At 35.1% G+C, this 25066-nt stretch overlaps 1 protein-coding gene across 1 annotated transcript in view; it reads right to left on the bottom strand.

Annotated features, from left to right (window-relative positions):
* The window catches only part of FCHSD2 (FCH and double SH3 domains 2), a 180237-nt gene extending 155567 nt beyond the window's left edge, over positions 1 to 24670 (bottom strand). Inside the window, exons 1-4 of the mRNA XM_008070054.2 lie at positions 24524 to 24670; positions 16075 to 16208; positions 12943 to 12997; positions 11542 to 11670 (exon numbers count right to left, since the gene is read on the bottom strand). Coding sequence (XP_008068245.1) covers positions 11542 to 11670; positions 12943 to 12997; positions 16075 to 16208; positions 24524 to 24664 — 459 coding nt within the window. The 5' untranslated portion in view covers positions 24665 to 24670. The remainder of the gene's footprint in view (positions 1 to 11541; positions 11671 to 12942; positions 12998 to 16074; positions 16209 to 24523) is intronic.
* Between the last annotated feature and the right edge of the window lie 396 nt (positions 24671 to 25066).

Genomic DNA, 25066 nt, shown 5'->3' on the forward strand with positions numbered 1-25066 from the left:
TACATCTCAATAAAAATGATTTAATCTAAAAACCTACACAACAAATCAGAAAATCAATTCAGAATATAAACAGGAAATTTATCAAGATAAGCTATCTTTAAAAAATAATAATAAAACAAAAATTCTGAAATTAAAAAATTCACTAAAGGTATTACAAAAAATATTTGAAAACTTCAACAATAGACCAACCCTACAAGAAATGACCAAAGGAGTCCAAAACATAGAAATGAAAGGTTGATACCATCATAAAAACATGCAAAAATATAAAACTCACAGGTCATACAAAAGAGGAAACAATCAAATGACAATATAATAGAATTCCAACAAACCACAAAGACAAAGAAAAAGAAAGAAAAAAAAGAATTTATAAAAATAGAAAACAATTAACAATATAACAGGAACAAAACTTCACATATCAATATTAAACTTGAAAATAAATGAATTAAATACTCCATCTAAAAATACGCATATACATTGGCAGAATGCATTAAAAGACATGATCCAACTATATGCTGCTTAAAAGAAACTCACCTTAACTGCAAAGACACATATAGACTACAAGTAAAAGGGTAGAAAAGGATATTACAAACAAATGGAAACCAAAAGCAAGGATTAGCTATACATAAATCAGAGCAAACAGACTTTGAATCAAAAAGTTTTTAAAAAAAAGGACGAAGAAGGTCATTCATTTTTTGTTTTAGTTTTTTTGAGTTGAAGTCTCACTCCAACCCAGAGTACAGCTAGAGTACAGTGGCACAATCATGGCTACCACAGCCTCAACCTGCTGTACTCAGGCAATCCTTCTGCCTCAGCCTTCCAAGCAGCTGGAACTACAGGTATGTGCCACCAAGTCTGGCTAATTTTTTGATTGTTTGTAAAGACAAGGTCTTGCCATTTTCTCCAGGCTGGTCTTGAACTTCTGGGCTCAGAAAATCTTCTCACCTCAGCCTCCCAAAATGCTGGGATTATAGGTGTGAGCCACTGCACCCAGCTAAGAAGGTCATTATGTAATAATAAAGAGATCAATCCAGCAAGAGGATTGATAACAATTCTAAAAATATATGCACCAAATACTGGAGCACCCAGATTCATAAAACAAATATTACCAGACCCAAAGAAAGAGACAGACAGCAATACAATAATATTGGGGGACTTGAACACCCTACTCACAGCATTAGACAGATTATTGGGACAGAAAATCAACAAAAAACATTGGACTTAAATTGGACTTTAGATTAAATCGACCTAACATTTATAATACATTCCACCCAACAACTGCAGAATATATATTCTTCTCATCAATACATCAGTACATGGAACACTCTAAGATAGAACATATGTTAGGCATCAAGACAAGTCTGTCAAATTTTCAAAAATCAAAATTATATTAAGTATATTAAGCATCATCCCAGATCAGTAAAATAAAAGTAGAAATAAATACCAAGATGAACTTCAGAACCTATACAGATACATGGAAATTCAACATGTTCCTCAATGATTATTGGGTCAACAAAAAAAAAAAAGATGGAAATTTAAAAGATTTTTGAAACAAATGAAAATGGAAACACAACACAGCAAAACCTGTAGTATACAGCAAAAACAGTGATAAGAGACGTTTATAGCATTAAATACCAACACAAAAAAATTTTTTAAATCACATTTGTGTCAGTATTCAGACATTTAAGGTTGCAGTATATTATTAGTGATCTGGCTTCTGCAAGAATTATTGAACAAGATTCTCTAGTACCTTCAGAATGGCTCTTCTCTGTATATAAAGAGCAGTGGCTTGCTATGCTACGGGCAGAACAAGACAGTGAGGTGGGGCCTCAAGAAATCAATAAAGAAGATCTAGAAGGAAATAGCATGAGGTGTGGTAGAAAGCTTTCCAAAGATGGTGAATACTGCTGGCAGTGGACAGGTTTTAACTTCGGCTTTGATATACTTGTAACTTACACCAATCGTTACATCATTTTCAAGCACAATGCATTGAATCAGCCCTGTTGCGAATCTGTCAGTTTACAGCTATGAAGGAGCACAGCTTTTAGGTTACGTTTGGCTTTTTTTTTTTTTGAGTTGGAGTCTCACTCTGTCGCCCAGACTGGAGTGCAGTGGCTGCTCCCGGCCACCGCAGCCTCGATCTGCTGGGCTCCGGCGATCCTTCTGCCTCAGCCTTCCGAGTAGCCGGAATTACAGGCATGCGCTCCCACGCCCGGCTGATTTTTTTATTTATTGTAGAGATAAGGTCTCGCTGCCCAGGCAGGTCTCGAACCCGCGGACTCAGGCAATCCACTCACCTCAGCCTCCCAAAGGCGTGGGATTACAGGCTGAGCCACCGAGTAGTGGAAAACAAATATATAGTAGAACAACTGGCTATCAAATACTTACACTTGAAAAGGATCAGGAACAAGTGGTAATGAACTTGGACAGCAGGCTTCTGATCTTCCCTTTATATATCTGCTGTAATTTCTTGTATATATCACCAGAGAAAAGAACTGAAAATAATCGTCACCCAGAAAATCCAGAAAACTGAGGATCTCATCAGTCAGAAACAGTTGCACTTTGAAAACTTTTTAGGCCAGCTTTAATGTAATGATCCTACTGATATCCATATCTAAAGTGACTAACAATGACAAAAGCCTTATGAACTACATAGACAATACAGAAAATTACTCTTATCCTCATTACATTTCTATGATTATGTGAAGAAAACATTTTAAAGCCAAGAAAACATATGTCAAACCATTTGTTATAAAGATGTTAACCCATACTTTTAATTTAGCATCAATAGAAAATTGCTGGAGGTAAATCTCTCATTTCTTTGCAATAAAATACAGATTTAACTTTTAGCTTAAACTATTTCCCTACCTTATGTTAGGGAACCTCAGTTATCCATCTATAAATTTATTTTTATTTGGCTAAAGGAATAATTTGAATGGCCAAATTATAAATTATAACTATAAATTTAATTTCCTTTTAGTTTTTTGCCTGCTCATTATGATTCCTCCTGCAATCCCTTTCCAATCTATGTTTGTTTTTAACTATTAAATATTTTTTCCATATCTTTGGAGACTAAGTTAAGGAAATTTTTTTTTAACTTAAATGTTTTCATGCTATTTTATTTAAATTTAGTTTTCCTCAGATTTTGACAACAAAATCAGCTTCAGACCTGCAAATGAACTTGAATGAGGGAAAATCAGTTTGAGTCTGAGGCTATTTCTTATGTGGTCTTTTCTTTGACATTCTGTACACCTTTGTTAGGTTATGATTTATGTACTAGGTACTGTAATTTTCATAATCTCTGATCTTTGGAACTGTTTATGTTCTAATTTTAGTTGGGAATGCTGTTTCCTAGTTAAGCTCAGGACTTTACAATGTTTAAATTGAGTGCCTTTGACTTATACATGCTAACAGAAATTTCATAGTAAATGTAAATAAGGTCAGAGGATCTGTATGAAAATTGATAATAAAGCATCAATGTAAAAATCGAACTTATTTTTGTCAAAAATGAGATATACACTTGTCATGATTTATATATGTAGTTTTCTTGTGTTGATTGCTGTTTTGAAAATAGCCATGTTTATTTTCTTTCCAGTCAGAGTAAATACTTCTGTGGTTAATGTATATTTTTTAGTATGTTTTTTTAAGTGGGAATAATTTCTATGTATCTGTACAAATAAATGCCCATTTGGAAAAATAATAAATAAGCTCTTATATTAAAAAAGTTAACAACTTAAAGTTACACCTCAAGGAACTAGAGAAACAACCAAATCTAAAGTTAGTTGAAGAAATAACAAAGAGAAGAACTGAATAAAATAGAGACAAAAAAGTTACAATAAAACAAAAAGCTAGTTCCAGAAAAAAAATAAACAAAATTGACAAATCGCTAGCAAGAAATAACCAAGAAAGAAAAGTTCAAATAAATCAGAAATGAAAAAGGAGCCCTGCAACTGATACCACAGAAACACACACAAAAACTCAGAGACTGTTGTACACACTCAAACTAGAAAGCTTAGAGGAAATGGATACATTCTTGGAAACATACAACCTCTTAAGATTACCAGGAAGAAATAGAAAACCTGAACAGAAAAATAAAAAGCACTGAGACTGAATCAGCGTAAAAAATAAATATCCCAACAAAGAAAAGCCCAGGACCATATGGATTCATGCTGGATTCTATCAAATGTTCAAAGAACTTGTACCAATCCTCCTGCAACCATTCTAAAAAATCAAGGAGGAAGGAATTCTCTCTAACTTATTCTATGAGGCCAGTATTACCCAAATACCAAAACCAGACAAGGACACTACAAAATAAGAAAATTACAGACCAGTATCCCTGATGAACACAACCACAAAAATCCTCAACAAAACACCAGCAAACCAAATCCAACAGCATATAAAAAAGATACTACACCATGATCAATTGGGCTTTATACCAGGGATGCAAGAATGGGTTAACATATGCAAACCAATAAATGTGATACATCACATAAGCAGAATTAAGGGGGAAAAGTCACATGGTCATCAGAATAAATGCAGAGAAAACATGTGATAAAATTCAGCATTCCTTCAAAATAAAAACCCTCAACAAACTAGGTACAGAAGGAATACATCTCAAAATAGTATAGACTATATACAACAAACTCACAGCCAACATCACACTGAATGGGGAAAAGTTGCCAGCATTTCCTCTAAGAACTGGAACAAGACAATGATGCCTACTTTTACCACTCCTATTCAACACAGTGCTAGAAGTTCTAGCTAGAATAATAATAATAATCCGGCAAGAGAAAAAAAAATAGAAGGCATCCAAATTGGAAAAGAGGAAGTTAAATTTTCTCATTTTGCAGATGATATGATCATATATATATATATGTATACACACACACACACACACACACACACACACACACACACATATTCCTTAAGACTCCACTAGAAAACTTTCAGATTGTATAAATACAGTAAAGTTGAAGAATATAAAATATAAAATCAATGTGCAAAAATGAGTAGTATTTCTACACACCAATAATGATCTAGTTGAAAACCAAATTGAGACAGCAGCCCCATTTACAAAAGCTACGAAAATAAAACAAAATACCTAAGAATATATTTCACATAGGTGAAAGACCTCTACAACAAAATGTATAAAAAACAGATAAAAAAAACTAGATGGCACAAATGGGAGAACACCCCATGCTCGTGGATAAGAAGAATTAACATTGTTAATACTGCCAAAAGCGATCTACAGATTTAATGTAATCCCTACCAAAATATTAATGTCATTTTTCTCAGAATTAGGAAAAAAATCCTAAAACTCATTGAAACCAAAAGAGAGCTGGAATAGCCAAAGCAATCTTAAGCAAAAAGACCAGAAGCTGGAGGCATCACATTACCTGACTTCAAATTATATACTACAGGGATACAATAACCAAAACAGCATGATATAGGTGTAAAAATAGATACATAGATCAATGGAACAGAATAAAAAATCATACATAATGCCACATATTTACAACCAACTGATCATTGACAACATCAATAAGAACATACACTGGGAAAAATACACCCTTTTCAATAAATGATGCTGGGAAAACTGAATTGCCATATGCAGAAGAATAAAATTAGAACATTATCTCTTACCACATATAAAAGTCAACTCAAGATAAAGACAATGTAAGACATGAAACTATAAAAATACCTGAAGAAAACCTAGTAAAAACTCTTCTGGGCGAAAATAACTTATGGCCAAGTCCTCAAAAACACAGGCAAGAAAAACAAAAATAGACAAATGGGACTGAACTGAAATAAAAAAGTTTCTGCAAGCAAGAGAAACAACAAAGTAAATAGAAAACCTACAGAATGGGAAGAAATATTTGCAAACTATGCATCCAACAAAGAGCTAACATCCAGAATCTACCTGGAATGCAAACAACTCAACAAGAAAAACAAGAACAACAACAAATAATTCCATTAATGTGGGCAAAGGGCATGAACAGACATTTTTTTCAAAAGAAGACAACAAACATGAAAAAATGCTCATCACTAGTCATCAGAGAAATCTGAATTAAAACCACAGTGAGATACCATCTTATACCAGTCATAATGGCTATTATTAAAAAGACAAAAAACAACAGATGTTGGCAAGGTTGTAGAGAAAAGGAAACACACACTTTTGGTGGGAATGTAAATTAGCACAACCTCTATGGAAAACAGTATGGAGCTTTCTCAAAGAACTAAAAAAAGAACTATCATTCAATTCAGCAATCTCACTACTGGGTACATATGCAAATCATCGTAACAAAAAATATACCTGCATTGGTATGTTTATCATCTTACTATTCATAATAGTAAAGATATGTTATCAACCTAAGTGTCCATCAATAGAGGACTGGATAAAGAAAATACATACACATACATACACACTATGGAACACTACTCGGCCATAAAAAAAGAATGAAATCATGTCTTTTGCAGCAACATAAATAGAACTGAAGGCCATTATCTTAAATGAAATAACTCAGACACAGAAAGACAAATACTGCATGTTCTCACTTATAAGTGGGAGGTAAACAATGTGTACACATGGACATAGAGTATGGAATGATAGACTCAGAAGGGTAGGGCGGGGGGGTGACAAGAAATTACTTGTGGGTAAAATGTACATGATTCAGGTGACGGATACTCTAAAAGTTCTGATTCACCACTACACAATCTATGCATGTAATACAATTACACTTGTACCTCATAAAGTTATACAAACAAAAAAACTGATTTAAAAAGAGTTGATTTCTTTGAAGTTTTCTCCTTACACTACTCCTGTCACCCTATACACTACTCTGGTGAATAGTCCAAGAAATTTACTATCTTAAATTAGAATATTAAATTGTGTTAGACCTGTCCATTTGTTACAGGTTGAAATGAGGCTATTTTGGTTACATTAGAAGAAACATTTAGAAAAGGCTTTAAAACTTGCACTGGGAAACTTTCTTTGTAATTGAATCAGACTAAATGTAGAAGCCACTTGAATTTAAAAGTGCATATTTTTTCTTTCTCCCCCTTCACTGCCCTTTGATCTAGTAACTGTTACTGGTACTGAAGGGAACACAACCACCTGAACGGAGTCCTCTGATAAGCAAGAGATACAAAAAAACCTGCACATCCCTGGAAAAGCTTCCACTGGACCTAGATAAGAAATGGGCCTGCTGAAACTCCCAAAAACTCAGAAATATATCTGTTCCCTTGGTCTTTAGATGACAACTACTTTCTTTCACTGTTTTGTATTAATTTTATGTATAATGTTTATCTAAGTCTAGTGGCCCAGAACTCCCAGAATAAGCAAATAAATAAATAAACAAAACTGAAACCAACTGGAAAGTATATAGCCCCAAATTGTTTAAGGTATTTTAACTTAGAAGAATGGCTAGGATATCCCATATATATAATAGGAGCTCCAGGAAAAGAAAACAGAAGAGAAGAATTAATCTAAGAAATCAAAGGGTACACTGAGAATATCCCATATACTTCTAAAAAGAAAAAATAAACAACTAGATCAGATACAAAGAATTAAGAAGTAGGATGGTTTTGGATTCTCAATAGCTATACAGGAAACAAGAAAACAATGAAGCACTGACTCCAATATCTAAATGACAATAGTCTTCAACTTTCATTTCTATATACAAGTATGAACACAGAATGTCATCTTCAGAAACACAGTATCTCAAAAAACTTATTTTCCATGCCTACTTTCTCAAGAAGGTACTGAAGGATATGTTCTACCAACGAACAGAGTAAATCAAGAAAAAAAGAAGACACACTATACAGAAAACTGGAGATGTAATGCATGAGAGAAGCAAAGGGAAACCTCAGGAGAACTCCTCACATCAGAGGGCAACTAATTCAGACTAGAACGGTGCATCTCAAAAGATAGTCATAATGAGGGCTGTCATCTCCAAGATCCCAGCAATTCTTAATGTAAGAATAGAATGTCTAGGAAATAAAAAGAGGAAATAGAATAATCAAATGTTTTGGTCCCTAAGAAGGCAGGAGGAGATGGGATATGATTAAAAGTTGAGGTATCCACAAAAAATTTAAAAATTAGTCAAGTGTAGTGACATGCTCCTGTAGTCTCAGTCACTCAGGTGGCTGACACAGGATTGCTTAGGCCCAGGAGCTGGAGGCTGCAGGAAGTCAAGATTGTACCACTGCGCTCCAGCCTGGGGGCAAAACTCTGACTAAAAGAAAAGAAAATAAAGTTAATTAGTTAGAGGCAGTGGGATATCTGAGCAAGGTTAAGACTGCTCCACTGGTTCTACTATTAATTTAGAATCATGAATCTGCTCTGTTGGAATTTTGCTTCACAGCAGTGGCTGGCTACTTAGAGAAGCAAGTATTTGGTTATCTGGGTTCACCAAAGTTGGGATTTTCTTTCATTTCATTTACAGAAGGGCAAAAATAAGAGTATAGGTTAGATATTATTTAAATAATGAACTTTAATCAGAATAAAGAAGAAAATGAGAAAGGATAACATACCTAAAGTGATTAGGATCATGCCAAGGCAATATTGAGCAATAAAAAATGATAGCTGCTATTATTAGTAATCACAGTCCTCTAGCAGTAAGCGATTTCATTATTCTAATTTGCAATTATCTCTATATATCTCTCTATTCTACCATATTGAGCTCTTGAGAATGAGTAGTGTCTTACTCATCTTTGCCTCTTCCCAAAGCTTCACCCAGTAGTTAGCACATGATTGACTATTAAATGTGTAAGACTACATCAATGAATCAAATCCCCTGCTTCCACATTAGCCACATTTTTTTAAAGATTCTAACTTATCCCATTAATATCAGTTCGGAAAAATAGATTATCTCCAAGAAAAGGCACCTAAGGGCCACTGTTAATTCAAAGGAAATTTACTAAGTAGCTAATAGTATGACTGGTGGGAGGTTTCCAGTACTGCAGACTATAGAATCAACATGAGGAAGAAAGTGAGTTAATACATATTACATGAAAATTGAGATTTTTTTTTCATTTTTAAGGGGCAAGAGGGACTCTTGTCTCTATTTTTAATCAGTTTAATACCATACAATGTTTCATTCAATAAATAATTTGAAGTACAATCCACCCAATGCTGATCAAATATATCCATGAGGATTTCAAAGTAAATTCAAGAACTTATAATAATCTGAGAGCTGGCCAGGTATATTAATTGTCTCTAGGTTTTTTTCGGCAGAGAGCCAATCCTCAACATAATAATGTACTTTCCCTGTGAAGGTTATCTTTTTTGGCTGTGGATTCGATTTTTAAAAACAAGGATTTTATTTTTGCTGCTGCTTAAGCTAATATAATATTCATTTTTAAATGTTCATAGGAAAAATATATATAGCTTTGGTATACATATACAGGATATAGAGAATCACAATCTTAAATGATTAAAAACCATCTTTGTAAACATGTTGTTTGAAACTGAGTGTATACATATCTGTTTCCCTAAAGAAACCATGTTAGAATGGGAGGCCAAGTCTCCAGTTGGTCCCTGTAAGTATGAAGCACTGTGTAAACACCTAAACATCTGGATCCAACACTTTATGGAAAATGGATACAAAGTTCTCATCTAGGATGTCAAAACAATTACTTTTCTGTCTATATTCTAACCTGTATTCTAACCGGTTAGAATATAGAAGAGAAGTCACAACAGGATAGAAGTAGTTAGGAAAAGGAAATTTTAGGTAGTGAATGAAAAAAGAAAGGAAAAACTTTGCTAGAGGATATTTCATAGTCCAGCGAACTCCAACATTCCTAATTTTCCCTGAAGGTCCAAGGAAATGTCCTTCTCCACTTTCATGGAAAGAACTTGTAGTTTCTAGCCAGAGTTTCTCTTTCCCAGAGCTACTACAGAAACAGAGCACCTGCTCTGGCTACATCTCCATTCTCAATTTGCTGATTCATAATGTACTCAATTCAACTACAGGAATGTGCTTACTGGTCATTAAGAATAATACATTTGAGAAGGAAGAATTTATAATAAAAGAGAAAGAATAATAAAATGTTTGAGATCTTGAGAAATCAGGAGAGAATGAGATGCAATCCAAAGCAGAGCTTGTCTGCCAGCAACAAGGGGGAAACCTGGCAGAAGGTTAAAAATATTTTCTTTTCTTCCATCCCTTTCCATTTACTTCAGTGAAAATTAAAGATACACTATAGGTGATATAAACATAGAAAGAAGAGATCAAGTTTGGGCACACAAACTGTAATCTAATCTATTTGCATTATAAAGAAATACCCAGAGTATACATCTTCATATCACTAGTAGACATTTTTTTGTTTGTCCCAGAGGCAGCTCAAAATCATCAAATGGTAACACACAATTTTATTTTTATTCTACAAATTAACGATAAAAATCATAAAATTTTTGAAATTCCAAGTTAAAAAAATTAAAAACAGTCACATAATTATCATCAGACATGGTTGATGGCCAAAATTCTGGTTAATAAAAAATTCAGGATTGGCAGTAGTGGGAAACTGCCAGGGGAGGGAGGACACACTCATTAACAAGGGTACCTGCATAACATATACTTAACCCTGAGTTGTACCCCACATATCTAAAATAAAAAATTTTTTTAAATTAAAAATAAAAAATTCAGGCTAAGACATATACTATAAACATTTACTTTTTAATAAAAATAAGTATTCATTAAAATATACTTTTTAATAAAAATAAATCTTTTGATAAAAATATTTTTGTGAAACTTTAAAAAATAAAAATACTTTTTAAAACATAAGAATACAACCTAACAAAAAAAAAACGATGCTGAAATATCAGTCTTTCTCTGAAGATTCAGAAGGTATTTAAAGATTCTACCTAGCTTCAAAACTTTGATACTAATTACCTACGTCTCAGAAAGAACACTGAAGCAGTATCCCCAGTTTATGAACTACTATCTCATTTCTTATATCAATCTTATCTTATATTTTATATATCAGTAACCACTAGACAACACATATTTGCCACAGCTAGGAAATAACACAATCTTTTACTGTGATTTAGCTATAAATATTTTCTTACACTAAAAATTTATTTCAAATTATCAAGTATATTCCAATGATACACAAAGTAGCTTGGCTACTATTATTCAAAAGACTCAATCCCATATGCCCAACATCTAATCCATGAGTTGCTTTGGTTTTTGTGTTTTTTTTGGTTGTTTTTTTTTTTGAGTTGGAGTCTCACTCTGTTGCCCAGACTGGAGTGCAGTGGCCGCTCCTGGCCACCGCAGCCTCGACCTGCTGGGCTCCGGCGATCCTTCCTCCTCAGCCTTCCGAGTAGCTGGAATTACAGGCATGCACTACCATGCCTGGCTGATTTTTTGATTTATTGTAGAGAGGAGGTCTCGCTGCCCAGGCGGGTCTCGAACCTGCAGACTCAGGCAATCCACTCACCTCAGCCTCCCAAAGGCACGGGATTACAGGCTGAGCCACCGAGCCCAGCTTGCTTTTGTTTTTAATGATGCAAAATTATCACAGATATTAAAACTATATTACCTTCATAATGTTAACTAAATCTGTTTGATAGTAGCGATCCTGATGTGCATTCGCTGCTGCTAGCGTAAGAAGATAATCATTCCTTGCGTGGGTAGCTTTGGAATTACATTCAGATCGCCGGGCTTTTAACTAAAACATAGTAAAAGAAAAAGAAAAAAATCAGTGCAAACTGATATTGTATGGTAAAACACCTAAGAATTCCACCAAGAATAAAGGTAAACAAATGGGAAAGACATCTGTAAGTATATAAAAATTATTAATCACTACTGAGGAATGAAACAGTGACTAGAACTTACATAAGGCAAGAGCAATTTCAAATATATGTTAATTATGCTTAACATACATGCAAAGCTTTCTAGATAAAACTATTTTGCTCATTTTATTCAGATGGGAAAATAAAGCTTCTGAAATTAAGTCAGTTGCTTACTTTTTTCTTATCTTTTTTTTAAAGTATATTTTATTTTAAAGATTTGGGGTACAATTCAAGATTAGGTATATAACTGGTCATCATACAAGTAAAGTCTGAGCCTCCCTTTGGTCCCCACTCTGCCTGGTTTGAGATCAGGTACCCTTATTAATATAATGTGTTATGTTACACCTCCCTTCCCTGGCATATTTCGGCTACCCTTTCCTATAGTTTTATGGTAAAAGTTCAGGATCTGCTTACGAGTGAGAACACATGATACTCAGTTCTTTGTTTCTGTGATAAATCACTGAGTATTATAGACTCTAAATCCATCCAAGTGGCTGCATAATATTCCATTGTGTATATGACCATATTTTGTATCCAGTCCAGTTTCAATGGGCAGCATGGTTGTTTCCACGTTTTTGCTATTGTAAACAGTACTGCAATAAACATGCGTGTGCAGGTAACTTTTTTGTAGAAGGTCACTTACTTTCAAGGACAAGTCAGTTGAGCAAAGTTAGAAAATAGTTTTTAAAAATCTGTACTCTTAAAGTGCTAGAAGAACTGTGTGCTAGTTGGGAGCTTGGTAGCCAAAGACAGGCCGTTAGGTTTAATCAGGCATTCCATAGCTTGAAGATCTCACAGGAAAAACTCACTCACATCTGGCCCAGAATATTTGCTCAGGGGTCTAAATCTAAATGAAATAGATTGTGTAGAGCTTTCTAAAGACCATGGACTAAGTCTCTTAGACCAAGAGCTAAAGACAATAGTCTACGTAAGCAGGTAAGGTATAGAAACTTATCCCTAAAGCAGTCTTAAGAAGCAAGCTGTATCCAAAGTGTTGACACTTGGGTGAAAAACCCTCAAGAACTGGGAGGAAAATTTCTTCCTGAGTTAATGACTTTAAAATCTACCTCGACCCTTAAAAGATATAACTATTTATTTTATAAGCTAAGAGGTTTCTCAATTGTAAAATACACTTTTCAAAAACTCACCTTTACACTTGCCTTCTGCAAACTGATTCTTGATTGAAAAAGACTAAGCTTAGATCTACAATAAAAATAGAGAAATTCACTCAATAAAATTATTGAATTATATAGTAATAAAATAAATATCATAAAACTAAATTTTTTAAACGGCCCCTTTTGAAGACACTGTTACAAAAAATAGAAAAATGAAAAAACCAAGAGTAATGTTAATTTCCCTTATTTTACTACAGGGAGAATTTAATATTATGATAAAATGGGAAATATTGGGATTAATAAAAACATACTGAATAACAAAAAAATTGATGAAGAAAACATTCAAATATGTTGAGGTCTCCAAATAAACAAGACTCATCAAACTATAGGTTATTCCCAGTATTATACCATTTCACATATTTCAGTTCCTGCAAGGTACGGTAGAGAATCCCAGGTACAATCAACCTATGGAGGCAAGGGCTAGCAGGCTTTCAGGGCTGTGTGTGAAAGACTGTAACACCACCAAGGATGTAATCAACAGGCTGTAGAAACTCCTTACTTCCATTACCTCCCCCACTAAAAGTATTGTTTGGGTGACTGCCTGTGTGTCCCATCACTCTTAGTGGTAGGGTAGTCTGGGCTTATTGAGAAAGTCCTTGGACTCTATCCTCTTTGATTTTGTTCTATTTAATCTGCTCTCATTCTGGTGTTCTTATCTCCCTCAACCTTTTTCAGATTGGGAAGGAACCATAATCTAACAATCGGTAGTAAAAACATGTTGGTTTTACCCCCCCAAATTAGGGATAATCATACAGAGATGTGTACATCTCACCATGTATCAAATCATCTAGCAAAACTATAAGTAGTCCAGTTTCACTTCCACTTTCTGATCTTCCTGTCATGTCTTCTTAGAAAAATCATATTCATTCTTCAAGTCTTTATCCAAACATCAAATCTTCTATAAAGTTTTCCCTTATTATTAGACTAAATTAATCTCTATATTTTCTATGCTTTTATAATAGAGTTTTCATATTACTACTGTAAATAAACTATAGTTATTAGGTGAGTAATTTTAGGCATTTAATTTCTTTGAGTTTACTATGAATAAATAAATCATAAAGTTACCTTTAAACACGTTTTCTAGTTTTAAACTTGAGGGCACAAAGCCTACCTTACTCATCTTTGTATCCATAGTACCCAGTATAAAGTAATTATTCAACAAACAGCAAGTAAATGCAGACAAAGAGTCATTTCTTACTCTGTAGTTGAAAAGTCACATATTGAGTTAATATGTCTAACTTGCTCAATCTACTCTAAAGTTAGGCCATGCTAGAAGGCAGTTGCTTGTGACCAGTTCTGTGAATGAGACCTATCAAATTCACACTTCTCAGGAACAGAAGCTTTTTATTATTCTGTGCTTTTCATCCTGTGAGCCATAATTAAATTAGGTATTTACACATGCCCTACAAATCTGTCAATTCTCTGTTCTAGAATTCCTGAGAGTTTAAAAAACAATTTCCTAAAAACAACTATGACAGGATATTCCTAATGGAGATCTCCTCATCTAAAAACTTCAGGTCTTATTGAGAAGATGGGTTCATGGATTCTACAAAAGTACAGGAAATATGCTCAAAAAATAAAACAATGGAGACAACAAACTAAATTAGGGAAATATTAAATATGTTTTATTGTAACATTAAGTACTTGATGAGTATTCCTTTACCACTCCTTGGTACTAAACTTTCCAGGAGTCCCTGAATTTTCACAAGGTGTATATGAGGTTGCTTACATTTCTTGCAGTTAAAAAACATATTAGAAAGACACCTTCCTCCTTGCTGGTATGTTTGTACAAGTGTTCAAAACCTTTCTGATTTCAGGCTGCCTGATTTTGCATCAGTCAGCATACTGAACCAGAATCTAAGCTCTCCTCCTCACAGGCCTCCTAAGAGTCCAGTTCTATAACACAGGTTTATTTTTTTCTCATCATTTTTACCTTTCCTCAAGTTGTCATTGCAAAAATCTGTCTCTCACCTTACATGGCCTTCTATTACCAATTGTCAGTTCCTTCTTTTCCTAGTTATTTTCAAAATAAAGGACTTGTAATCCACATATAGTTAAAGGGAAATTCATGCAATTGCTAAAGTATACATTAAAAATCATATATACTAGAATTTCATGTAAAAGAAAAAACATTGCCTGGGACAGGTTGTCTATACAGAAGTTCTTATTCACTTGACGTGTTTAGGTCTTTCAATGACCTCCTTAAGATCACAGACATTTCAAACTACAATTGACTTAGAGTCTAGCATAAGAAAATGAGGCTTTTCTTTTAGTCACAGTCTCACTCTGTCATCCAGGCTGGAGTGCTATGGCATGATCCTGACCACTACAGTCTCGACCTGCTGGGTTCAGGAGATCCTTCCATCTCAGCCTTCCAAGTAGCCAGAACTACAGGCACACACCACACCAAGCCCTGTTTTTTGATTTCTTGTAGAGACAAGGTCTTGCCAAATTGCCCAGGCTGGTCTCAAACTCCTGGGCTCAGACAATCCTCTCACCTCAGTCTCCCTGAGCCACTACTCCTGGCCTGAAAATCCTGATATTCAGACACCATAGCAACTTTAGGTAGACTTCTTAAAAGTTTTCAAATCTGTAAATACAATGTTCATTTGTCTTCTTTCCTTTTCAAAATTCAATTTAATGTGAAAAACAGAGTCATCAAATATTCTCGTTTTGCTATATCAATTTAAATAAAAATCAGCCAATACAAAAATGTGATCTAGGAGTTAGAGACCAGCCTAGGCAACATAGCGAAACCTTGCCTCTACGTAAAATGTAAAAAAATAAAAAGTAAGCCAGGTATGGTGGTGCACACCTGTAGTTCTAGCTACTCAGGACACTGAGGTGGAAGGATCGCCTGAGTCCAAGAAGTTGAGGCTGCCATGAACTATGACTGTCATGATCATGTCATTGCACTCCAGCCTGGGCCAAAGACTAAGATTCCGACTCAAAAAGAAAAGTGATCTAAAGTACATAACACATGTTGGCAAAATAAAACCAATACTACCTAAGAATCAGTCTACTCGGTAATAACAGAGAACACAGTATTAGCAAAGATAACATTTATTTGCATAATTATTTTCTCAGAAATGCTAAAACACATACTTTGCCTCGATGTCAGCTTTCTCTCGTACTGCGTGAGCCATTTGTTCAGTCTCAAAGTATTTCTTTTTGCCTTTAGCTAAATCTTTCACTGTCTCTTGTAATTCAGTTTGGATCTTTGTCAACTGGTCCATACACTGTAAAATAAAAAAGTACAATTATAACCATTTTAGTTTTCAAGAGTACAGAAAATGACTTTGTCCTAAGGACTATGTGTTCAGGATGGAAACCCAGGAGAAGAATCAGCTATTTTAGTGTCCTTCAAATTGCAAATTACAATCCAGTGAACAACTAGTACTCTCATCTCAAGTACTACATATAGAATAGAATCGGCCAGGCTCAATGGCTCAGCCTGTAATCCCAGCACTTTGGGAGGCCAAGGTGAGTGGATTGCCTGAGCCCACAGGTTCGAGACCCACCTGGGCAACTTGGCGAGACCTCATTTCTACAATAAATCAAAAAATTAGCCGGGTGTGGTAGCGCATGCCTGTAGTTCCAGCTACTTGGAAGGCTGAGGTGGAAAGGTCACTGGAGTCCAGCAGGGCAAGGCTGCGGTGGCCGGGAGTGTGCCACTGCACTCCAGTCTAGGTGACAGAATGAGACTCCAACTCAAAAAAAAAAAAGAACAGAGTCATGGTTTGCCTAACAACCATAATTTGATAAATAACCCAAGTGCTACTGGTGACTGACATTAAGGTAGGCATAAGAAGAAAAACTATGAAAATGTTCTTACTGTTGGAGATATCATGGCAATTAAGGCAAAAGAAAAAAGCAATTCTGTATTTCTTCATAATCTTAATAAAGTCTCCCTGTATGTTTTGGTGCAAAGGGTACTAAAGAATTCACACCTAGGCAAGAGTAAGTAAAATCTGAGAAGCCTGACTTGATAAACCCAAGATGAAGGAGAGAAGCAGGAAACCAGGATACTGCATAAACAATTATTACTCAAAACTATCCCTTACCCAATTCCTTGGATACACATATACATTCTATGCGAAGGGGTGGACATAGTGACTCAAAGAAATGTCTAGGCTGGGCTTGGTGGCTCAGCCTGTAATCCCAGCATTTTGGGAGGTCGAGGCGAGTAGATTGCCTGAGCCTCTGGGTTTGAGACCAGCCCAGGCAACTTGGCGAGATCTCGTTTCTACACTAAATCAAAAATTAGATGGGTGTGGTAGTGCACACCTGTAGTTCTGGCTACTTGGAAGGCTGAGGCAGAAGGATCGCCAGAGCCCAGCAAGCTGACACAGGGGTGGCCATGAGTGTGCCACTGCACTCCAGCCTGGGTGACAGAGTGAGACTCCAACTCAAAAAAAAAAAAAGTCTAATCAATAAACCCTTATAATACACTGAGGCCAAAACAACACGGAACCTTCTGGATATCCAAAGGGGAATCGTTTCCCCCAGTCTGAGAAACAAAACACTGGAAAGTTTCACTAGCATGAGGCTAGCTCAGAGCAGTCACCGTCTTAAAACTTCTGAGCCTGGACTAGCAGTGGTGGAGACAGAACAAAACTCCCTGCTAAGAAGGAGGGGACACTGATAAGGGATTACTGTCAAGGCTGAATAGTGTAAAAGAAAGCAACAACATTGGAAGAGCCAAAATAAAGCAAGAATAAATGTAAACTTACATAGATGACATACAGGTTAGGCTTTCCCAGAAATTGTTAGACGTTAAGAAAAAACTACAAGGGATGAGAGATCTAGATGGTTCTGTGTAGGCAGGTAAAAGCAAAATATTAACACTCACATTTATTAAGCACTTCGTGTCAGGCTGTAAATAAAGTTTAAAAAACAAAATAAAACAAAACTCCCTTCTGCATAAAAACGAGGTCTCTGCTTAACTCTCTTGTCTGTGTTTCAAGAGAAACTTAAGACAGAACGTCAATTGAGTCATTAGGCAACACTGCTAATGAACTCTGACAGGTAAATTGCATTAATCTGGATGAAACTAAACATGAACCATAAGTATCAGATGGAGAAACCATGGCTTTGGGCTTCTGTTAATATGGTGATTCCTGTATCTGAGCATGTGCCTTGCAGGGACCCTTAAAGCTCTATTTCTAGTGCTGTAATAAAATATTTTGGTTTAATTCCCTCACCTCAAACTTATCACCAAACAGAATGACTGGTTGGCTATGTAAACTGAGACATACACTACTAGTGAGAGAATTAATTCCATTAATGACAGATGTCACTCTGCTGGCAAATTTTGTTCCCTGTACTTTGTCCAAGTAAATCTCTTGCCAAGTGTGTCCTATGATAATGAAGAGAGTCTGAATACTTAGTTACACCTAAAAAGACCCACTGTGAGTACTACACATGTGCTGTGTTTCACACTTTACAAGTATTGTCACATTTAGTCCTGTAAACAACTTTGTGAAAATGGTATTAGTAATAGTAGTTCCATTTTAAGATGAGAAAATAGATGCAGAGGTTAAATAATTTTTTCAAAGTAACATAGTAAAGAAGTGATGCCATTTACCATATAACCTATTAAATGTGTAGCCTAGTTTTGTGAAGACCATGTTTTTAAAGTCTCATATAGAGATATTTTACCTTAAAATACAAGTTTTTTTTTCCTTGCTAGAGACAAGTACACTTCCCTCACTATGTTACCCAGGCTAATCTCAAACTCCTGGTGTCAAGCAATCTTCCTGCCTCGGTCTTCCAAAGTGCGGGATTGCAGTCTTAAAATAGTAAATTTTTGAAAAACTGACATACAATTCACATACCAAAAAGTTCACCTTTGTAAACTGTACAATTCAGTGGTTTTTACTATATCACAATATATAGTAACACCGTGATCTAACTCCAAAACAATGTCCTCACCCCCAAAAGAAACCCTGTGCTCATTAGTAGTCACACCCCATTTCTCCTCACCTGCCACCAATCTACTTTCTTTCCCTATGGACTTCCTATTCTGGACATTTCATATAGATACGAATCTATAATATACTATTCGGTCTAATATGTCTCATCTTGTATGTCTCACTTTATTCACTTATCATGTTTTCAGGGTTCATCCAAGTTGTAGCATGTAAAAGTACTTCACTCCTTTTTATGGCTGAATAATATTTTATTGCATGGATATACCAAAAGTAAACCTTTATCTTGCAGAAAAATTTTTCTTTCCTCTTAAATTTTAATATTCCTTACTGCATACAAAGCTCTTGTTTAATAAATGGTATGATGATAACCTGACACTCCCATAGAGAAGTGTTAAGCATCTTAATAATCCCATGTTAGGTTAGGTGTCAAGCACTAAGAGAGTGCTCCACGGCAACAATTTGATAGTAAGAACCCCAAACTGGGTATGGTCTGAAAAATACAAGTATGTTTAATGGGAAAATATGATAGGCCATTTAAAGGGGGAGTCAAATATAAGGTATCCAAAGTGTTTCTAAACAAAAGCACTTGGCCTCTGGAGAACTAATCAATATGGTTCAGGCTAAAGAGAAGCCCAAAAGTCCTGTGGTGAAACATGAGGGAGACCCCAAAAAAAACCCCAGAATTAAATTATAAAAAGATTGTGTATTTATACTTACACAATCTTTCAAAGTTACTTTCAAAGTTACTTTCAAAGTACTCTCCGTTGATGCAATACACTTATCAAGATGCTTTTTCCACTGCTCAAAACAGTTTTTGAACACATCAGTTTTGATGCCCTTTAGTACTTCTGCTGTTTTTTTGTTTCACCCCTTCCACAATGGCAAAACATTTCCCTTTCAGGACTTTTTTCATGCAGGGAAACAAGAAACAACGACTCTCAGGGTGAGACTGGATGAATAGGGAAGGCATGGGGGTCATGTCGTTTTTGGTCAAAAACTGCTGCACACTCACAACAGCATGGGCAGGTGTGCTCGTAAATCATCCATCATGAAATGAGCTAACATGTTGAAAGAATCTCAAAAAATAAAATTCACTGAAGCTGAATGCAGCCTCTCACAACAATGCTAGCATATACACAGATGCCGATGGGTTCCCAGAACACTACCTCATGCGGGAAGCTGATACTGCAAGGGGTCTACCCTTCAAAAGAAATTAGTTTTTTTGGGGGGGGGGGGGTCTCCCCTTGTACATATATTAAAGGGTGTATTAATTTGAACGGGTAAATAATTTGAAAGGAAAGTAAGTACTGTAGGCCAAAGTTTTTCCTGGGTATTGAATACCATCTGGATAGGGTTTCAGTGTATCCATACAAATAGATACTATGGATACTTGCACATGAACACACATACACATATGTACACACACACACACACACAGTCACTCACTCCTTAAATCTCCACTCTTGGAATAACAAGACATCTCTTCTTAGTCCTGAGACTAAACATCTCATGAAGATTATTTAACTGATTTCATCTGTAAAGGGCTATCAATTAACAAATTACTTTTTATATGTGCCACAATACCAGATACATATTGATATTATACTGTATTTTGGATTTTTGCTAAAACAGCAGACTTTAGTCCTCTTGCCACACACACACACAAAAGGTAACTATGAGATAATGGATATGTTAATTTGCTTAACTATAGTAACCATTTCACTATGTGTGTGTATATCAAAACATCATGTTGCATACATTAACTTATACAATAAAAAAGGAATAAGAGACGAAGAAATTATTAAATGGCATTTCAAGATATAGTCGTAATTATCTTGAACACGGAAACTACAGGATGAATATCCATTTTCTTCAATAAATATTCTACAGAGAAAAAAGGAAGTGGATTCTTAAATCAAAAGACATAATAAGCCGGGCTCAGTGGCTCAGTGGCTCAGCCTGTAATCCCATGCTTTGGGAGGCTGAGGTGAGTGGATTGCCTGATCCCACGGGTTCGAGACCCGCCTGAGCAACTTGGCGAGACCTTATCTCTACAATAAATCAAAAATTAGCCAGGCGTGGTGGTGCACGCCTGTAGTTCCAGCTACTTGGAAGGCTGAGGCGGAAGTATGGCCGGAGCCCAGCAGGTCGCAGCTGGCTACCGCACTCCAGTCTGGGCGACAGAGTGAGACTCCAACTCAAAAAAAAAAAAAAGACATAATAAAGATAGAGTAGAAGAATGGTTACCAGGGGCCAGGGGTGAGAGAAATGGGAAGATCTTGGCTAAAGGGTACCAACTTGTAGTTTACGATAAATAAATTCTAGAGACCTAATATACAGTATAGGCGACTACAGTTAATAATATTGTATTTCATACCTGGAGTTTGCTAAGAGAACATCTTGCATACTCTAACCACATACATAAAAAGGGTAATTATGTGAGGTGATAAATATGTTACTTAGCTTGATTTTTGGTAAATATTTCACAAAGTATATGTAATCAAAACATCATGTTGTACAACTTGAATATATACAATTTTTGTCAATTATTCCTCAATAAAGCTGAAAAATAACAATAAAAAAGCCTTGATATGACATATGCACAACTCTTTCAAAACACTTGCCAGCACTGAGCAGACACAGAAATGAGTGTACATTAAGGATTACATTAAGGCTAAAGGATCATACAAATGATGACAAACTTGAATATTATAATTCGAGATTCTACTGAAGAAATTAAAAGCATGGTCCCTGAGTATGACATGGATACGATAGTAGACAGACTTGATAATAAATAAAAACAAAAGTAACCCGGGTCAATGCACCCAAGTCCTACAAACTGTTAGGATCTCTGACCCAGTAATCATGCCCTGGAATTTTATCCTAGGAAAATAATTAAAAGGAAAAAGTTAACTTTTACTGCAGATTTAGTGGTAATGTCTAAAAACAGAGGCATGATTAAATAAAGCAGAATAAATGGAAAATTCATTCAGCAATTTAAAAAATAATCATTAAGAGTGTATAGAAACATGAAAAGTTAATTAGGAAATGGAGAATGGGGGGAAAGAATATTGTAAAACAGTATCTATGTATTAATTTCAATTTTTATAAATTCTAAGACAATAAAAGAAGTAAGAGAATTAAGTAGCCTACTATAGTGAAGAAATTATATGCATATTTCTTAAACCTGTTTGAATATTAAGCTTCAAGTGTTATTAAAAGATTGCACAGGATTTGGAATTAAGTAGTAGTATATTCAAATTTCCAGTAATTCAATTAGATTTAGTGAATGCATTGGAAATCTGAAATGTAAGATTTCCTCCTGGTTAGGAAGATATACTAGTATTAATTCTCTGCTCCTACTTCCTACCCTCTTTTTGTACAATCAGACACAGCTGCACACATACACATACACACACGCATATTTTCTTCCAGCTCAAAATCATTGGTCAGTGGTCACATAGTTTATTCACAATGTTTGCTTTGAAGGAGATCTTCTTTGGCAAAGGTAAAACACAGGCATTCTTTTTTTTTTTTTTTTGAGTTGCAGTCTCACTCTGTCACCCAGACTGGAGTGCAGTGGCCGCTCCTGGCCACCGCAGCCTTGACCTACTGGGCTCCAGCGATCCTTCCGCCTCAGCCTTCCAAGTAGCCGGAATTACAGGCATGCACTACCATGCCCGGCTGATTTTTTGATTTATTGTAGAGATGAGGTCTCACTGCCCAGGCAGGTCTCGAACCCACGGGCTCAAGCAATCCTCTCACCTCAGCCTCCCAAAGGCGCAGGATTACAGGCTGAGCCACCGAGCCCGGCTTCAGGCATTCTTAAAAGTGTTTAAGTCAACTAATATTAGGTGAGTGCTCTAAAGAGATTAACATTTTACATACACACATACATATATTTATCATATTGATTTCATGCTACTGAAATCATCTTTGGTAAACAGTGAAGATTAGAGTTTTTTGTTTGTAAAAAAGTTCTAAAAATCCAAATGTCAGCATCAAAACATTGGATGGCTTCTGAAATATTATTTTCTTAAATAATTATTTTAATATTGTCTTAAGTAAATAATATATACTTAAAGTTTAGAAATGATTATTTCTTTTGCTATGGGTTAGTTCTTCTGATTTTGATTACCTGGGAAATCTCAGATAACTTTAAAACCTGGCTACCATGACAATAAATAAACTACAGGTATGAAATAATAATAAAAGTAATATAACTCACATTCTATACTAAGTATTCCTCAAGTTCTATGCATCCACTCATATTGTTAGCTCAGAAATCTGATTATACTAAAAGACCCATAATACAGTAGTACCAAAGGAAAAGATCAACTTCCAAAGTAAGGTGTGGAAGTGCTCTTTGCTGAAAATAAATGCCATAAATCTAAGTATGTGCATAATTTAATTTCTTTTTTATTTAAAAAACATATGTTTTTCATTTGTTCTCAAGTATGAAAAGTGTTTGAGTTAAAAGTTGATTGCTTTTCATATTTAACATATGAAGTTCTTGATAAACATCAATAAAATTAATTTTTTTTAATTGTGCAGCTGGATGTAAGGTGAAATGTTAAGGAAGAAAATAAAGTTTTTGTGACTGGTCCTGCCTTTAAAAAAAAAAAAAAATATATATATATATGTATATATATATATTTACTTATATATAAATTTTTTTTTTTCCTTAAATGTTAATGCTTCCATAAAAAAAGTAAATTACTTATCAGGCATCATGATAATCTCCATTTTTGAAACTCTATTTCCAAAAAGACACAATTCAACTACCTACTTTCTCTTTTTTTAATTTTTATTTTATTATAGAGATGTGGGGTACAAGTAAGGGTGAACTACACAAGTAGCCTGCATGAAGGTAAAGTTTGGGCCTCCTCCTGGCCCTCAATTCTCCTGGTTTGGGACTAGGTACCCTTTATGTTGTTGCATCCTCCTTTCCTCCCTGCCTCCCTCCCTCCCTGCCTCCCTCCCCAGGCAGTGCCCAGTGACTGCCATCAATAACCTACTTCCAACAGATGACTTTTTAAAAAGTCACATTAAACAGTGATATTTTCCTATGAATTTTATTTCTGTATAATCAAAAAAAAAATCTATTTGAAAAAGTTTACACATGTGTAACCTATATAAGTAAACTCTAGAGTTCATCTGGTTTTTTAAAATAAGTATACTACAGTTAGTCAAAATGTAACAACTTCCTTTAAATTATTATGCAAAATGACCCAAATTGAAACTAAGACAAATTAATGTAAACTTTTCTCAAAAATTAGTGGGATTAATAACATTATAACAATTTTAATATATACCAAACTATACCAATATTGTGAAACTAAGAAGATATATTTACTTGAATTAAGCTAAAAAGTGATATTTCTAAGACATGTTTACTGAGTTTCTGAATGCCTAGAGATTCAAATTTAACTCACCTTTATGATAAAGTAAGCGGGAACATGTTGAAATCAGAAAATCTTAGTAAAATGTCAACCAGAAACATCTGTGAACCATATAGAACAGCTCAATGTTTTAGCACAATTTAGCATAACTTGCAGAATACAGATGCAACACTTATATGTAATGTAAATATAAGAAAAGAACAGAAGTAGAAACAATACCCTTTTTAGTTGCTGTTCTTTTAAGTTTCTCACTGTCCTTGCAGGCTCAGAAATGAAGTTTTTATAGTTTTCACATATATTGATCCGAGACTGGGCTACCTGCATTGTTCCCTCGAGAAAAGATTTCCAAACAGGATACATGCTCCTAAATTCAAAGAGGGATAGAGAAGCATTAGACAGGGGAAAAAAAGAAAAAATTAGCTAACTTTTTCTCACAGGCTAGCACTGGCAGAATGTATGTCTTCTTTATAACTGTAAATGTATTTATAGTAGCTTATAGGCAACATTTCAGCACACCTAAGAAACATGGCATATACTCTATTGCTCTATAGTTCAGCATTATGGAGTTTTGATTCATTATTCTTTTTTTTTTTTTTAAGTCAGAGTCTCACTCTATTGCCAGTTGTGCATGCTCATGACTACTGCAGCCTCCATCTCCTGGGCTCAGGTGTTCCTTATGCCTCAGCCTTCTAAACAGCTGGGACTACAGGTACACAACCACCACGCCCGGCTGATTTTTTTTTACTTATTGTAGAGATGAGG

This window comes from Carlito syrichta, unplaced genomic scaffold, assembly GCF_000164805.1.
Source record: "Carlito syrichta isolate Samal-C Ts95f unplaced genomic scaffold, Tarsius_syrichta-2.0.1 Scaffold312747, whole genome shotgun sequence".
NCBI lineage: Eukaryota > Metazoa > Chordata > Mammalia > Primates > Tarsiidae > Carlito > Carlito syrichta.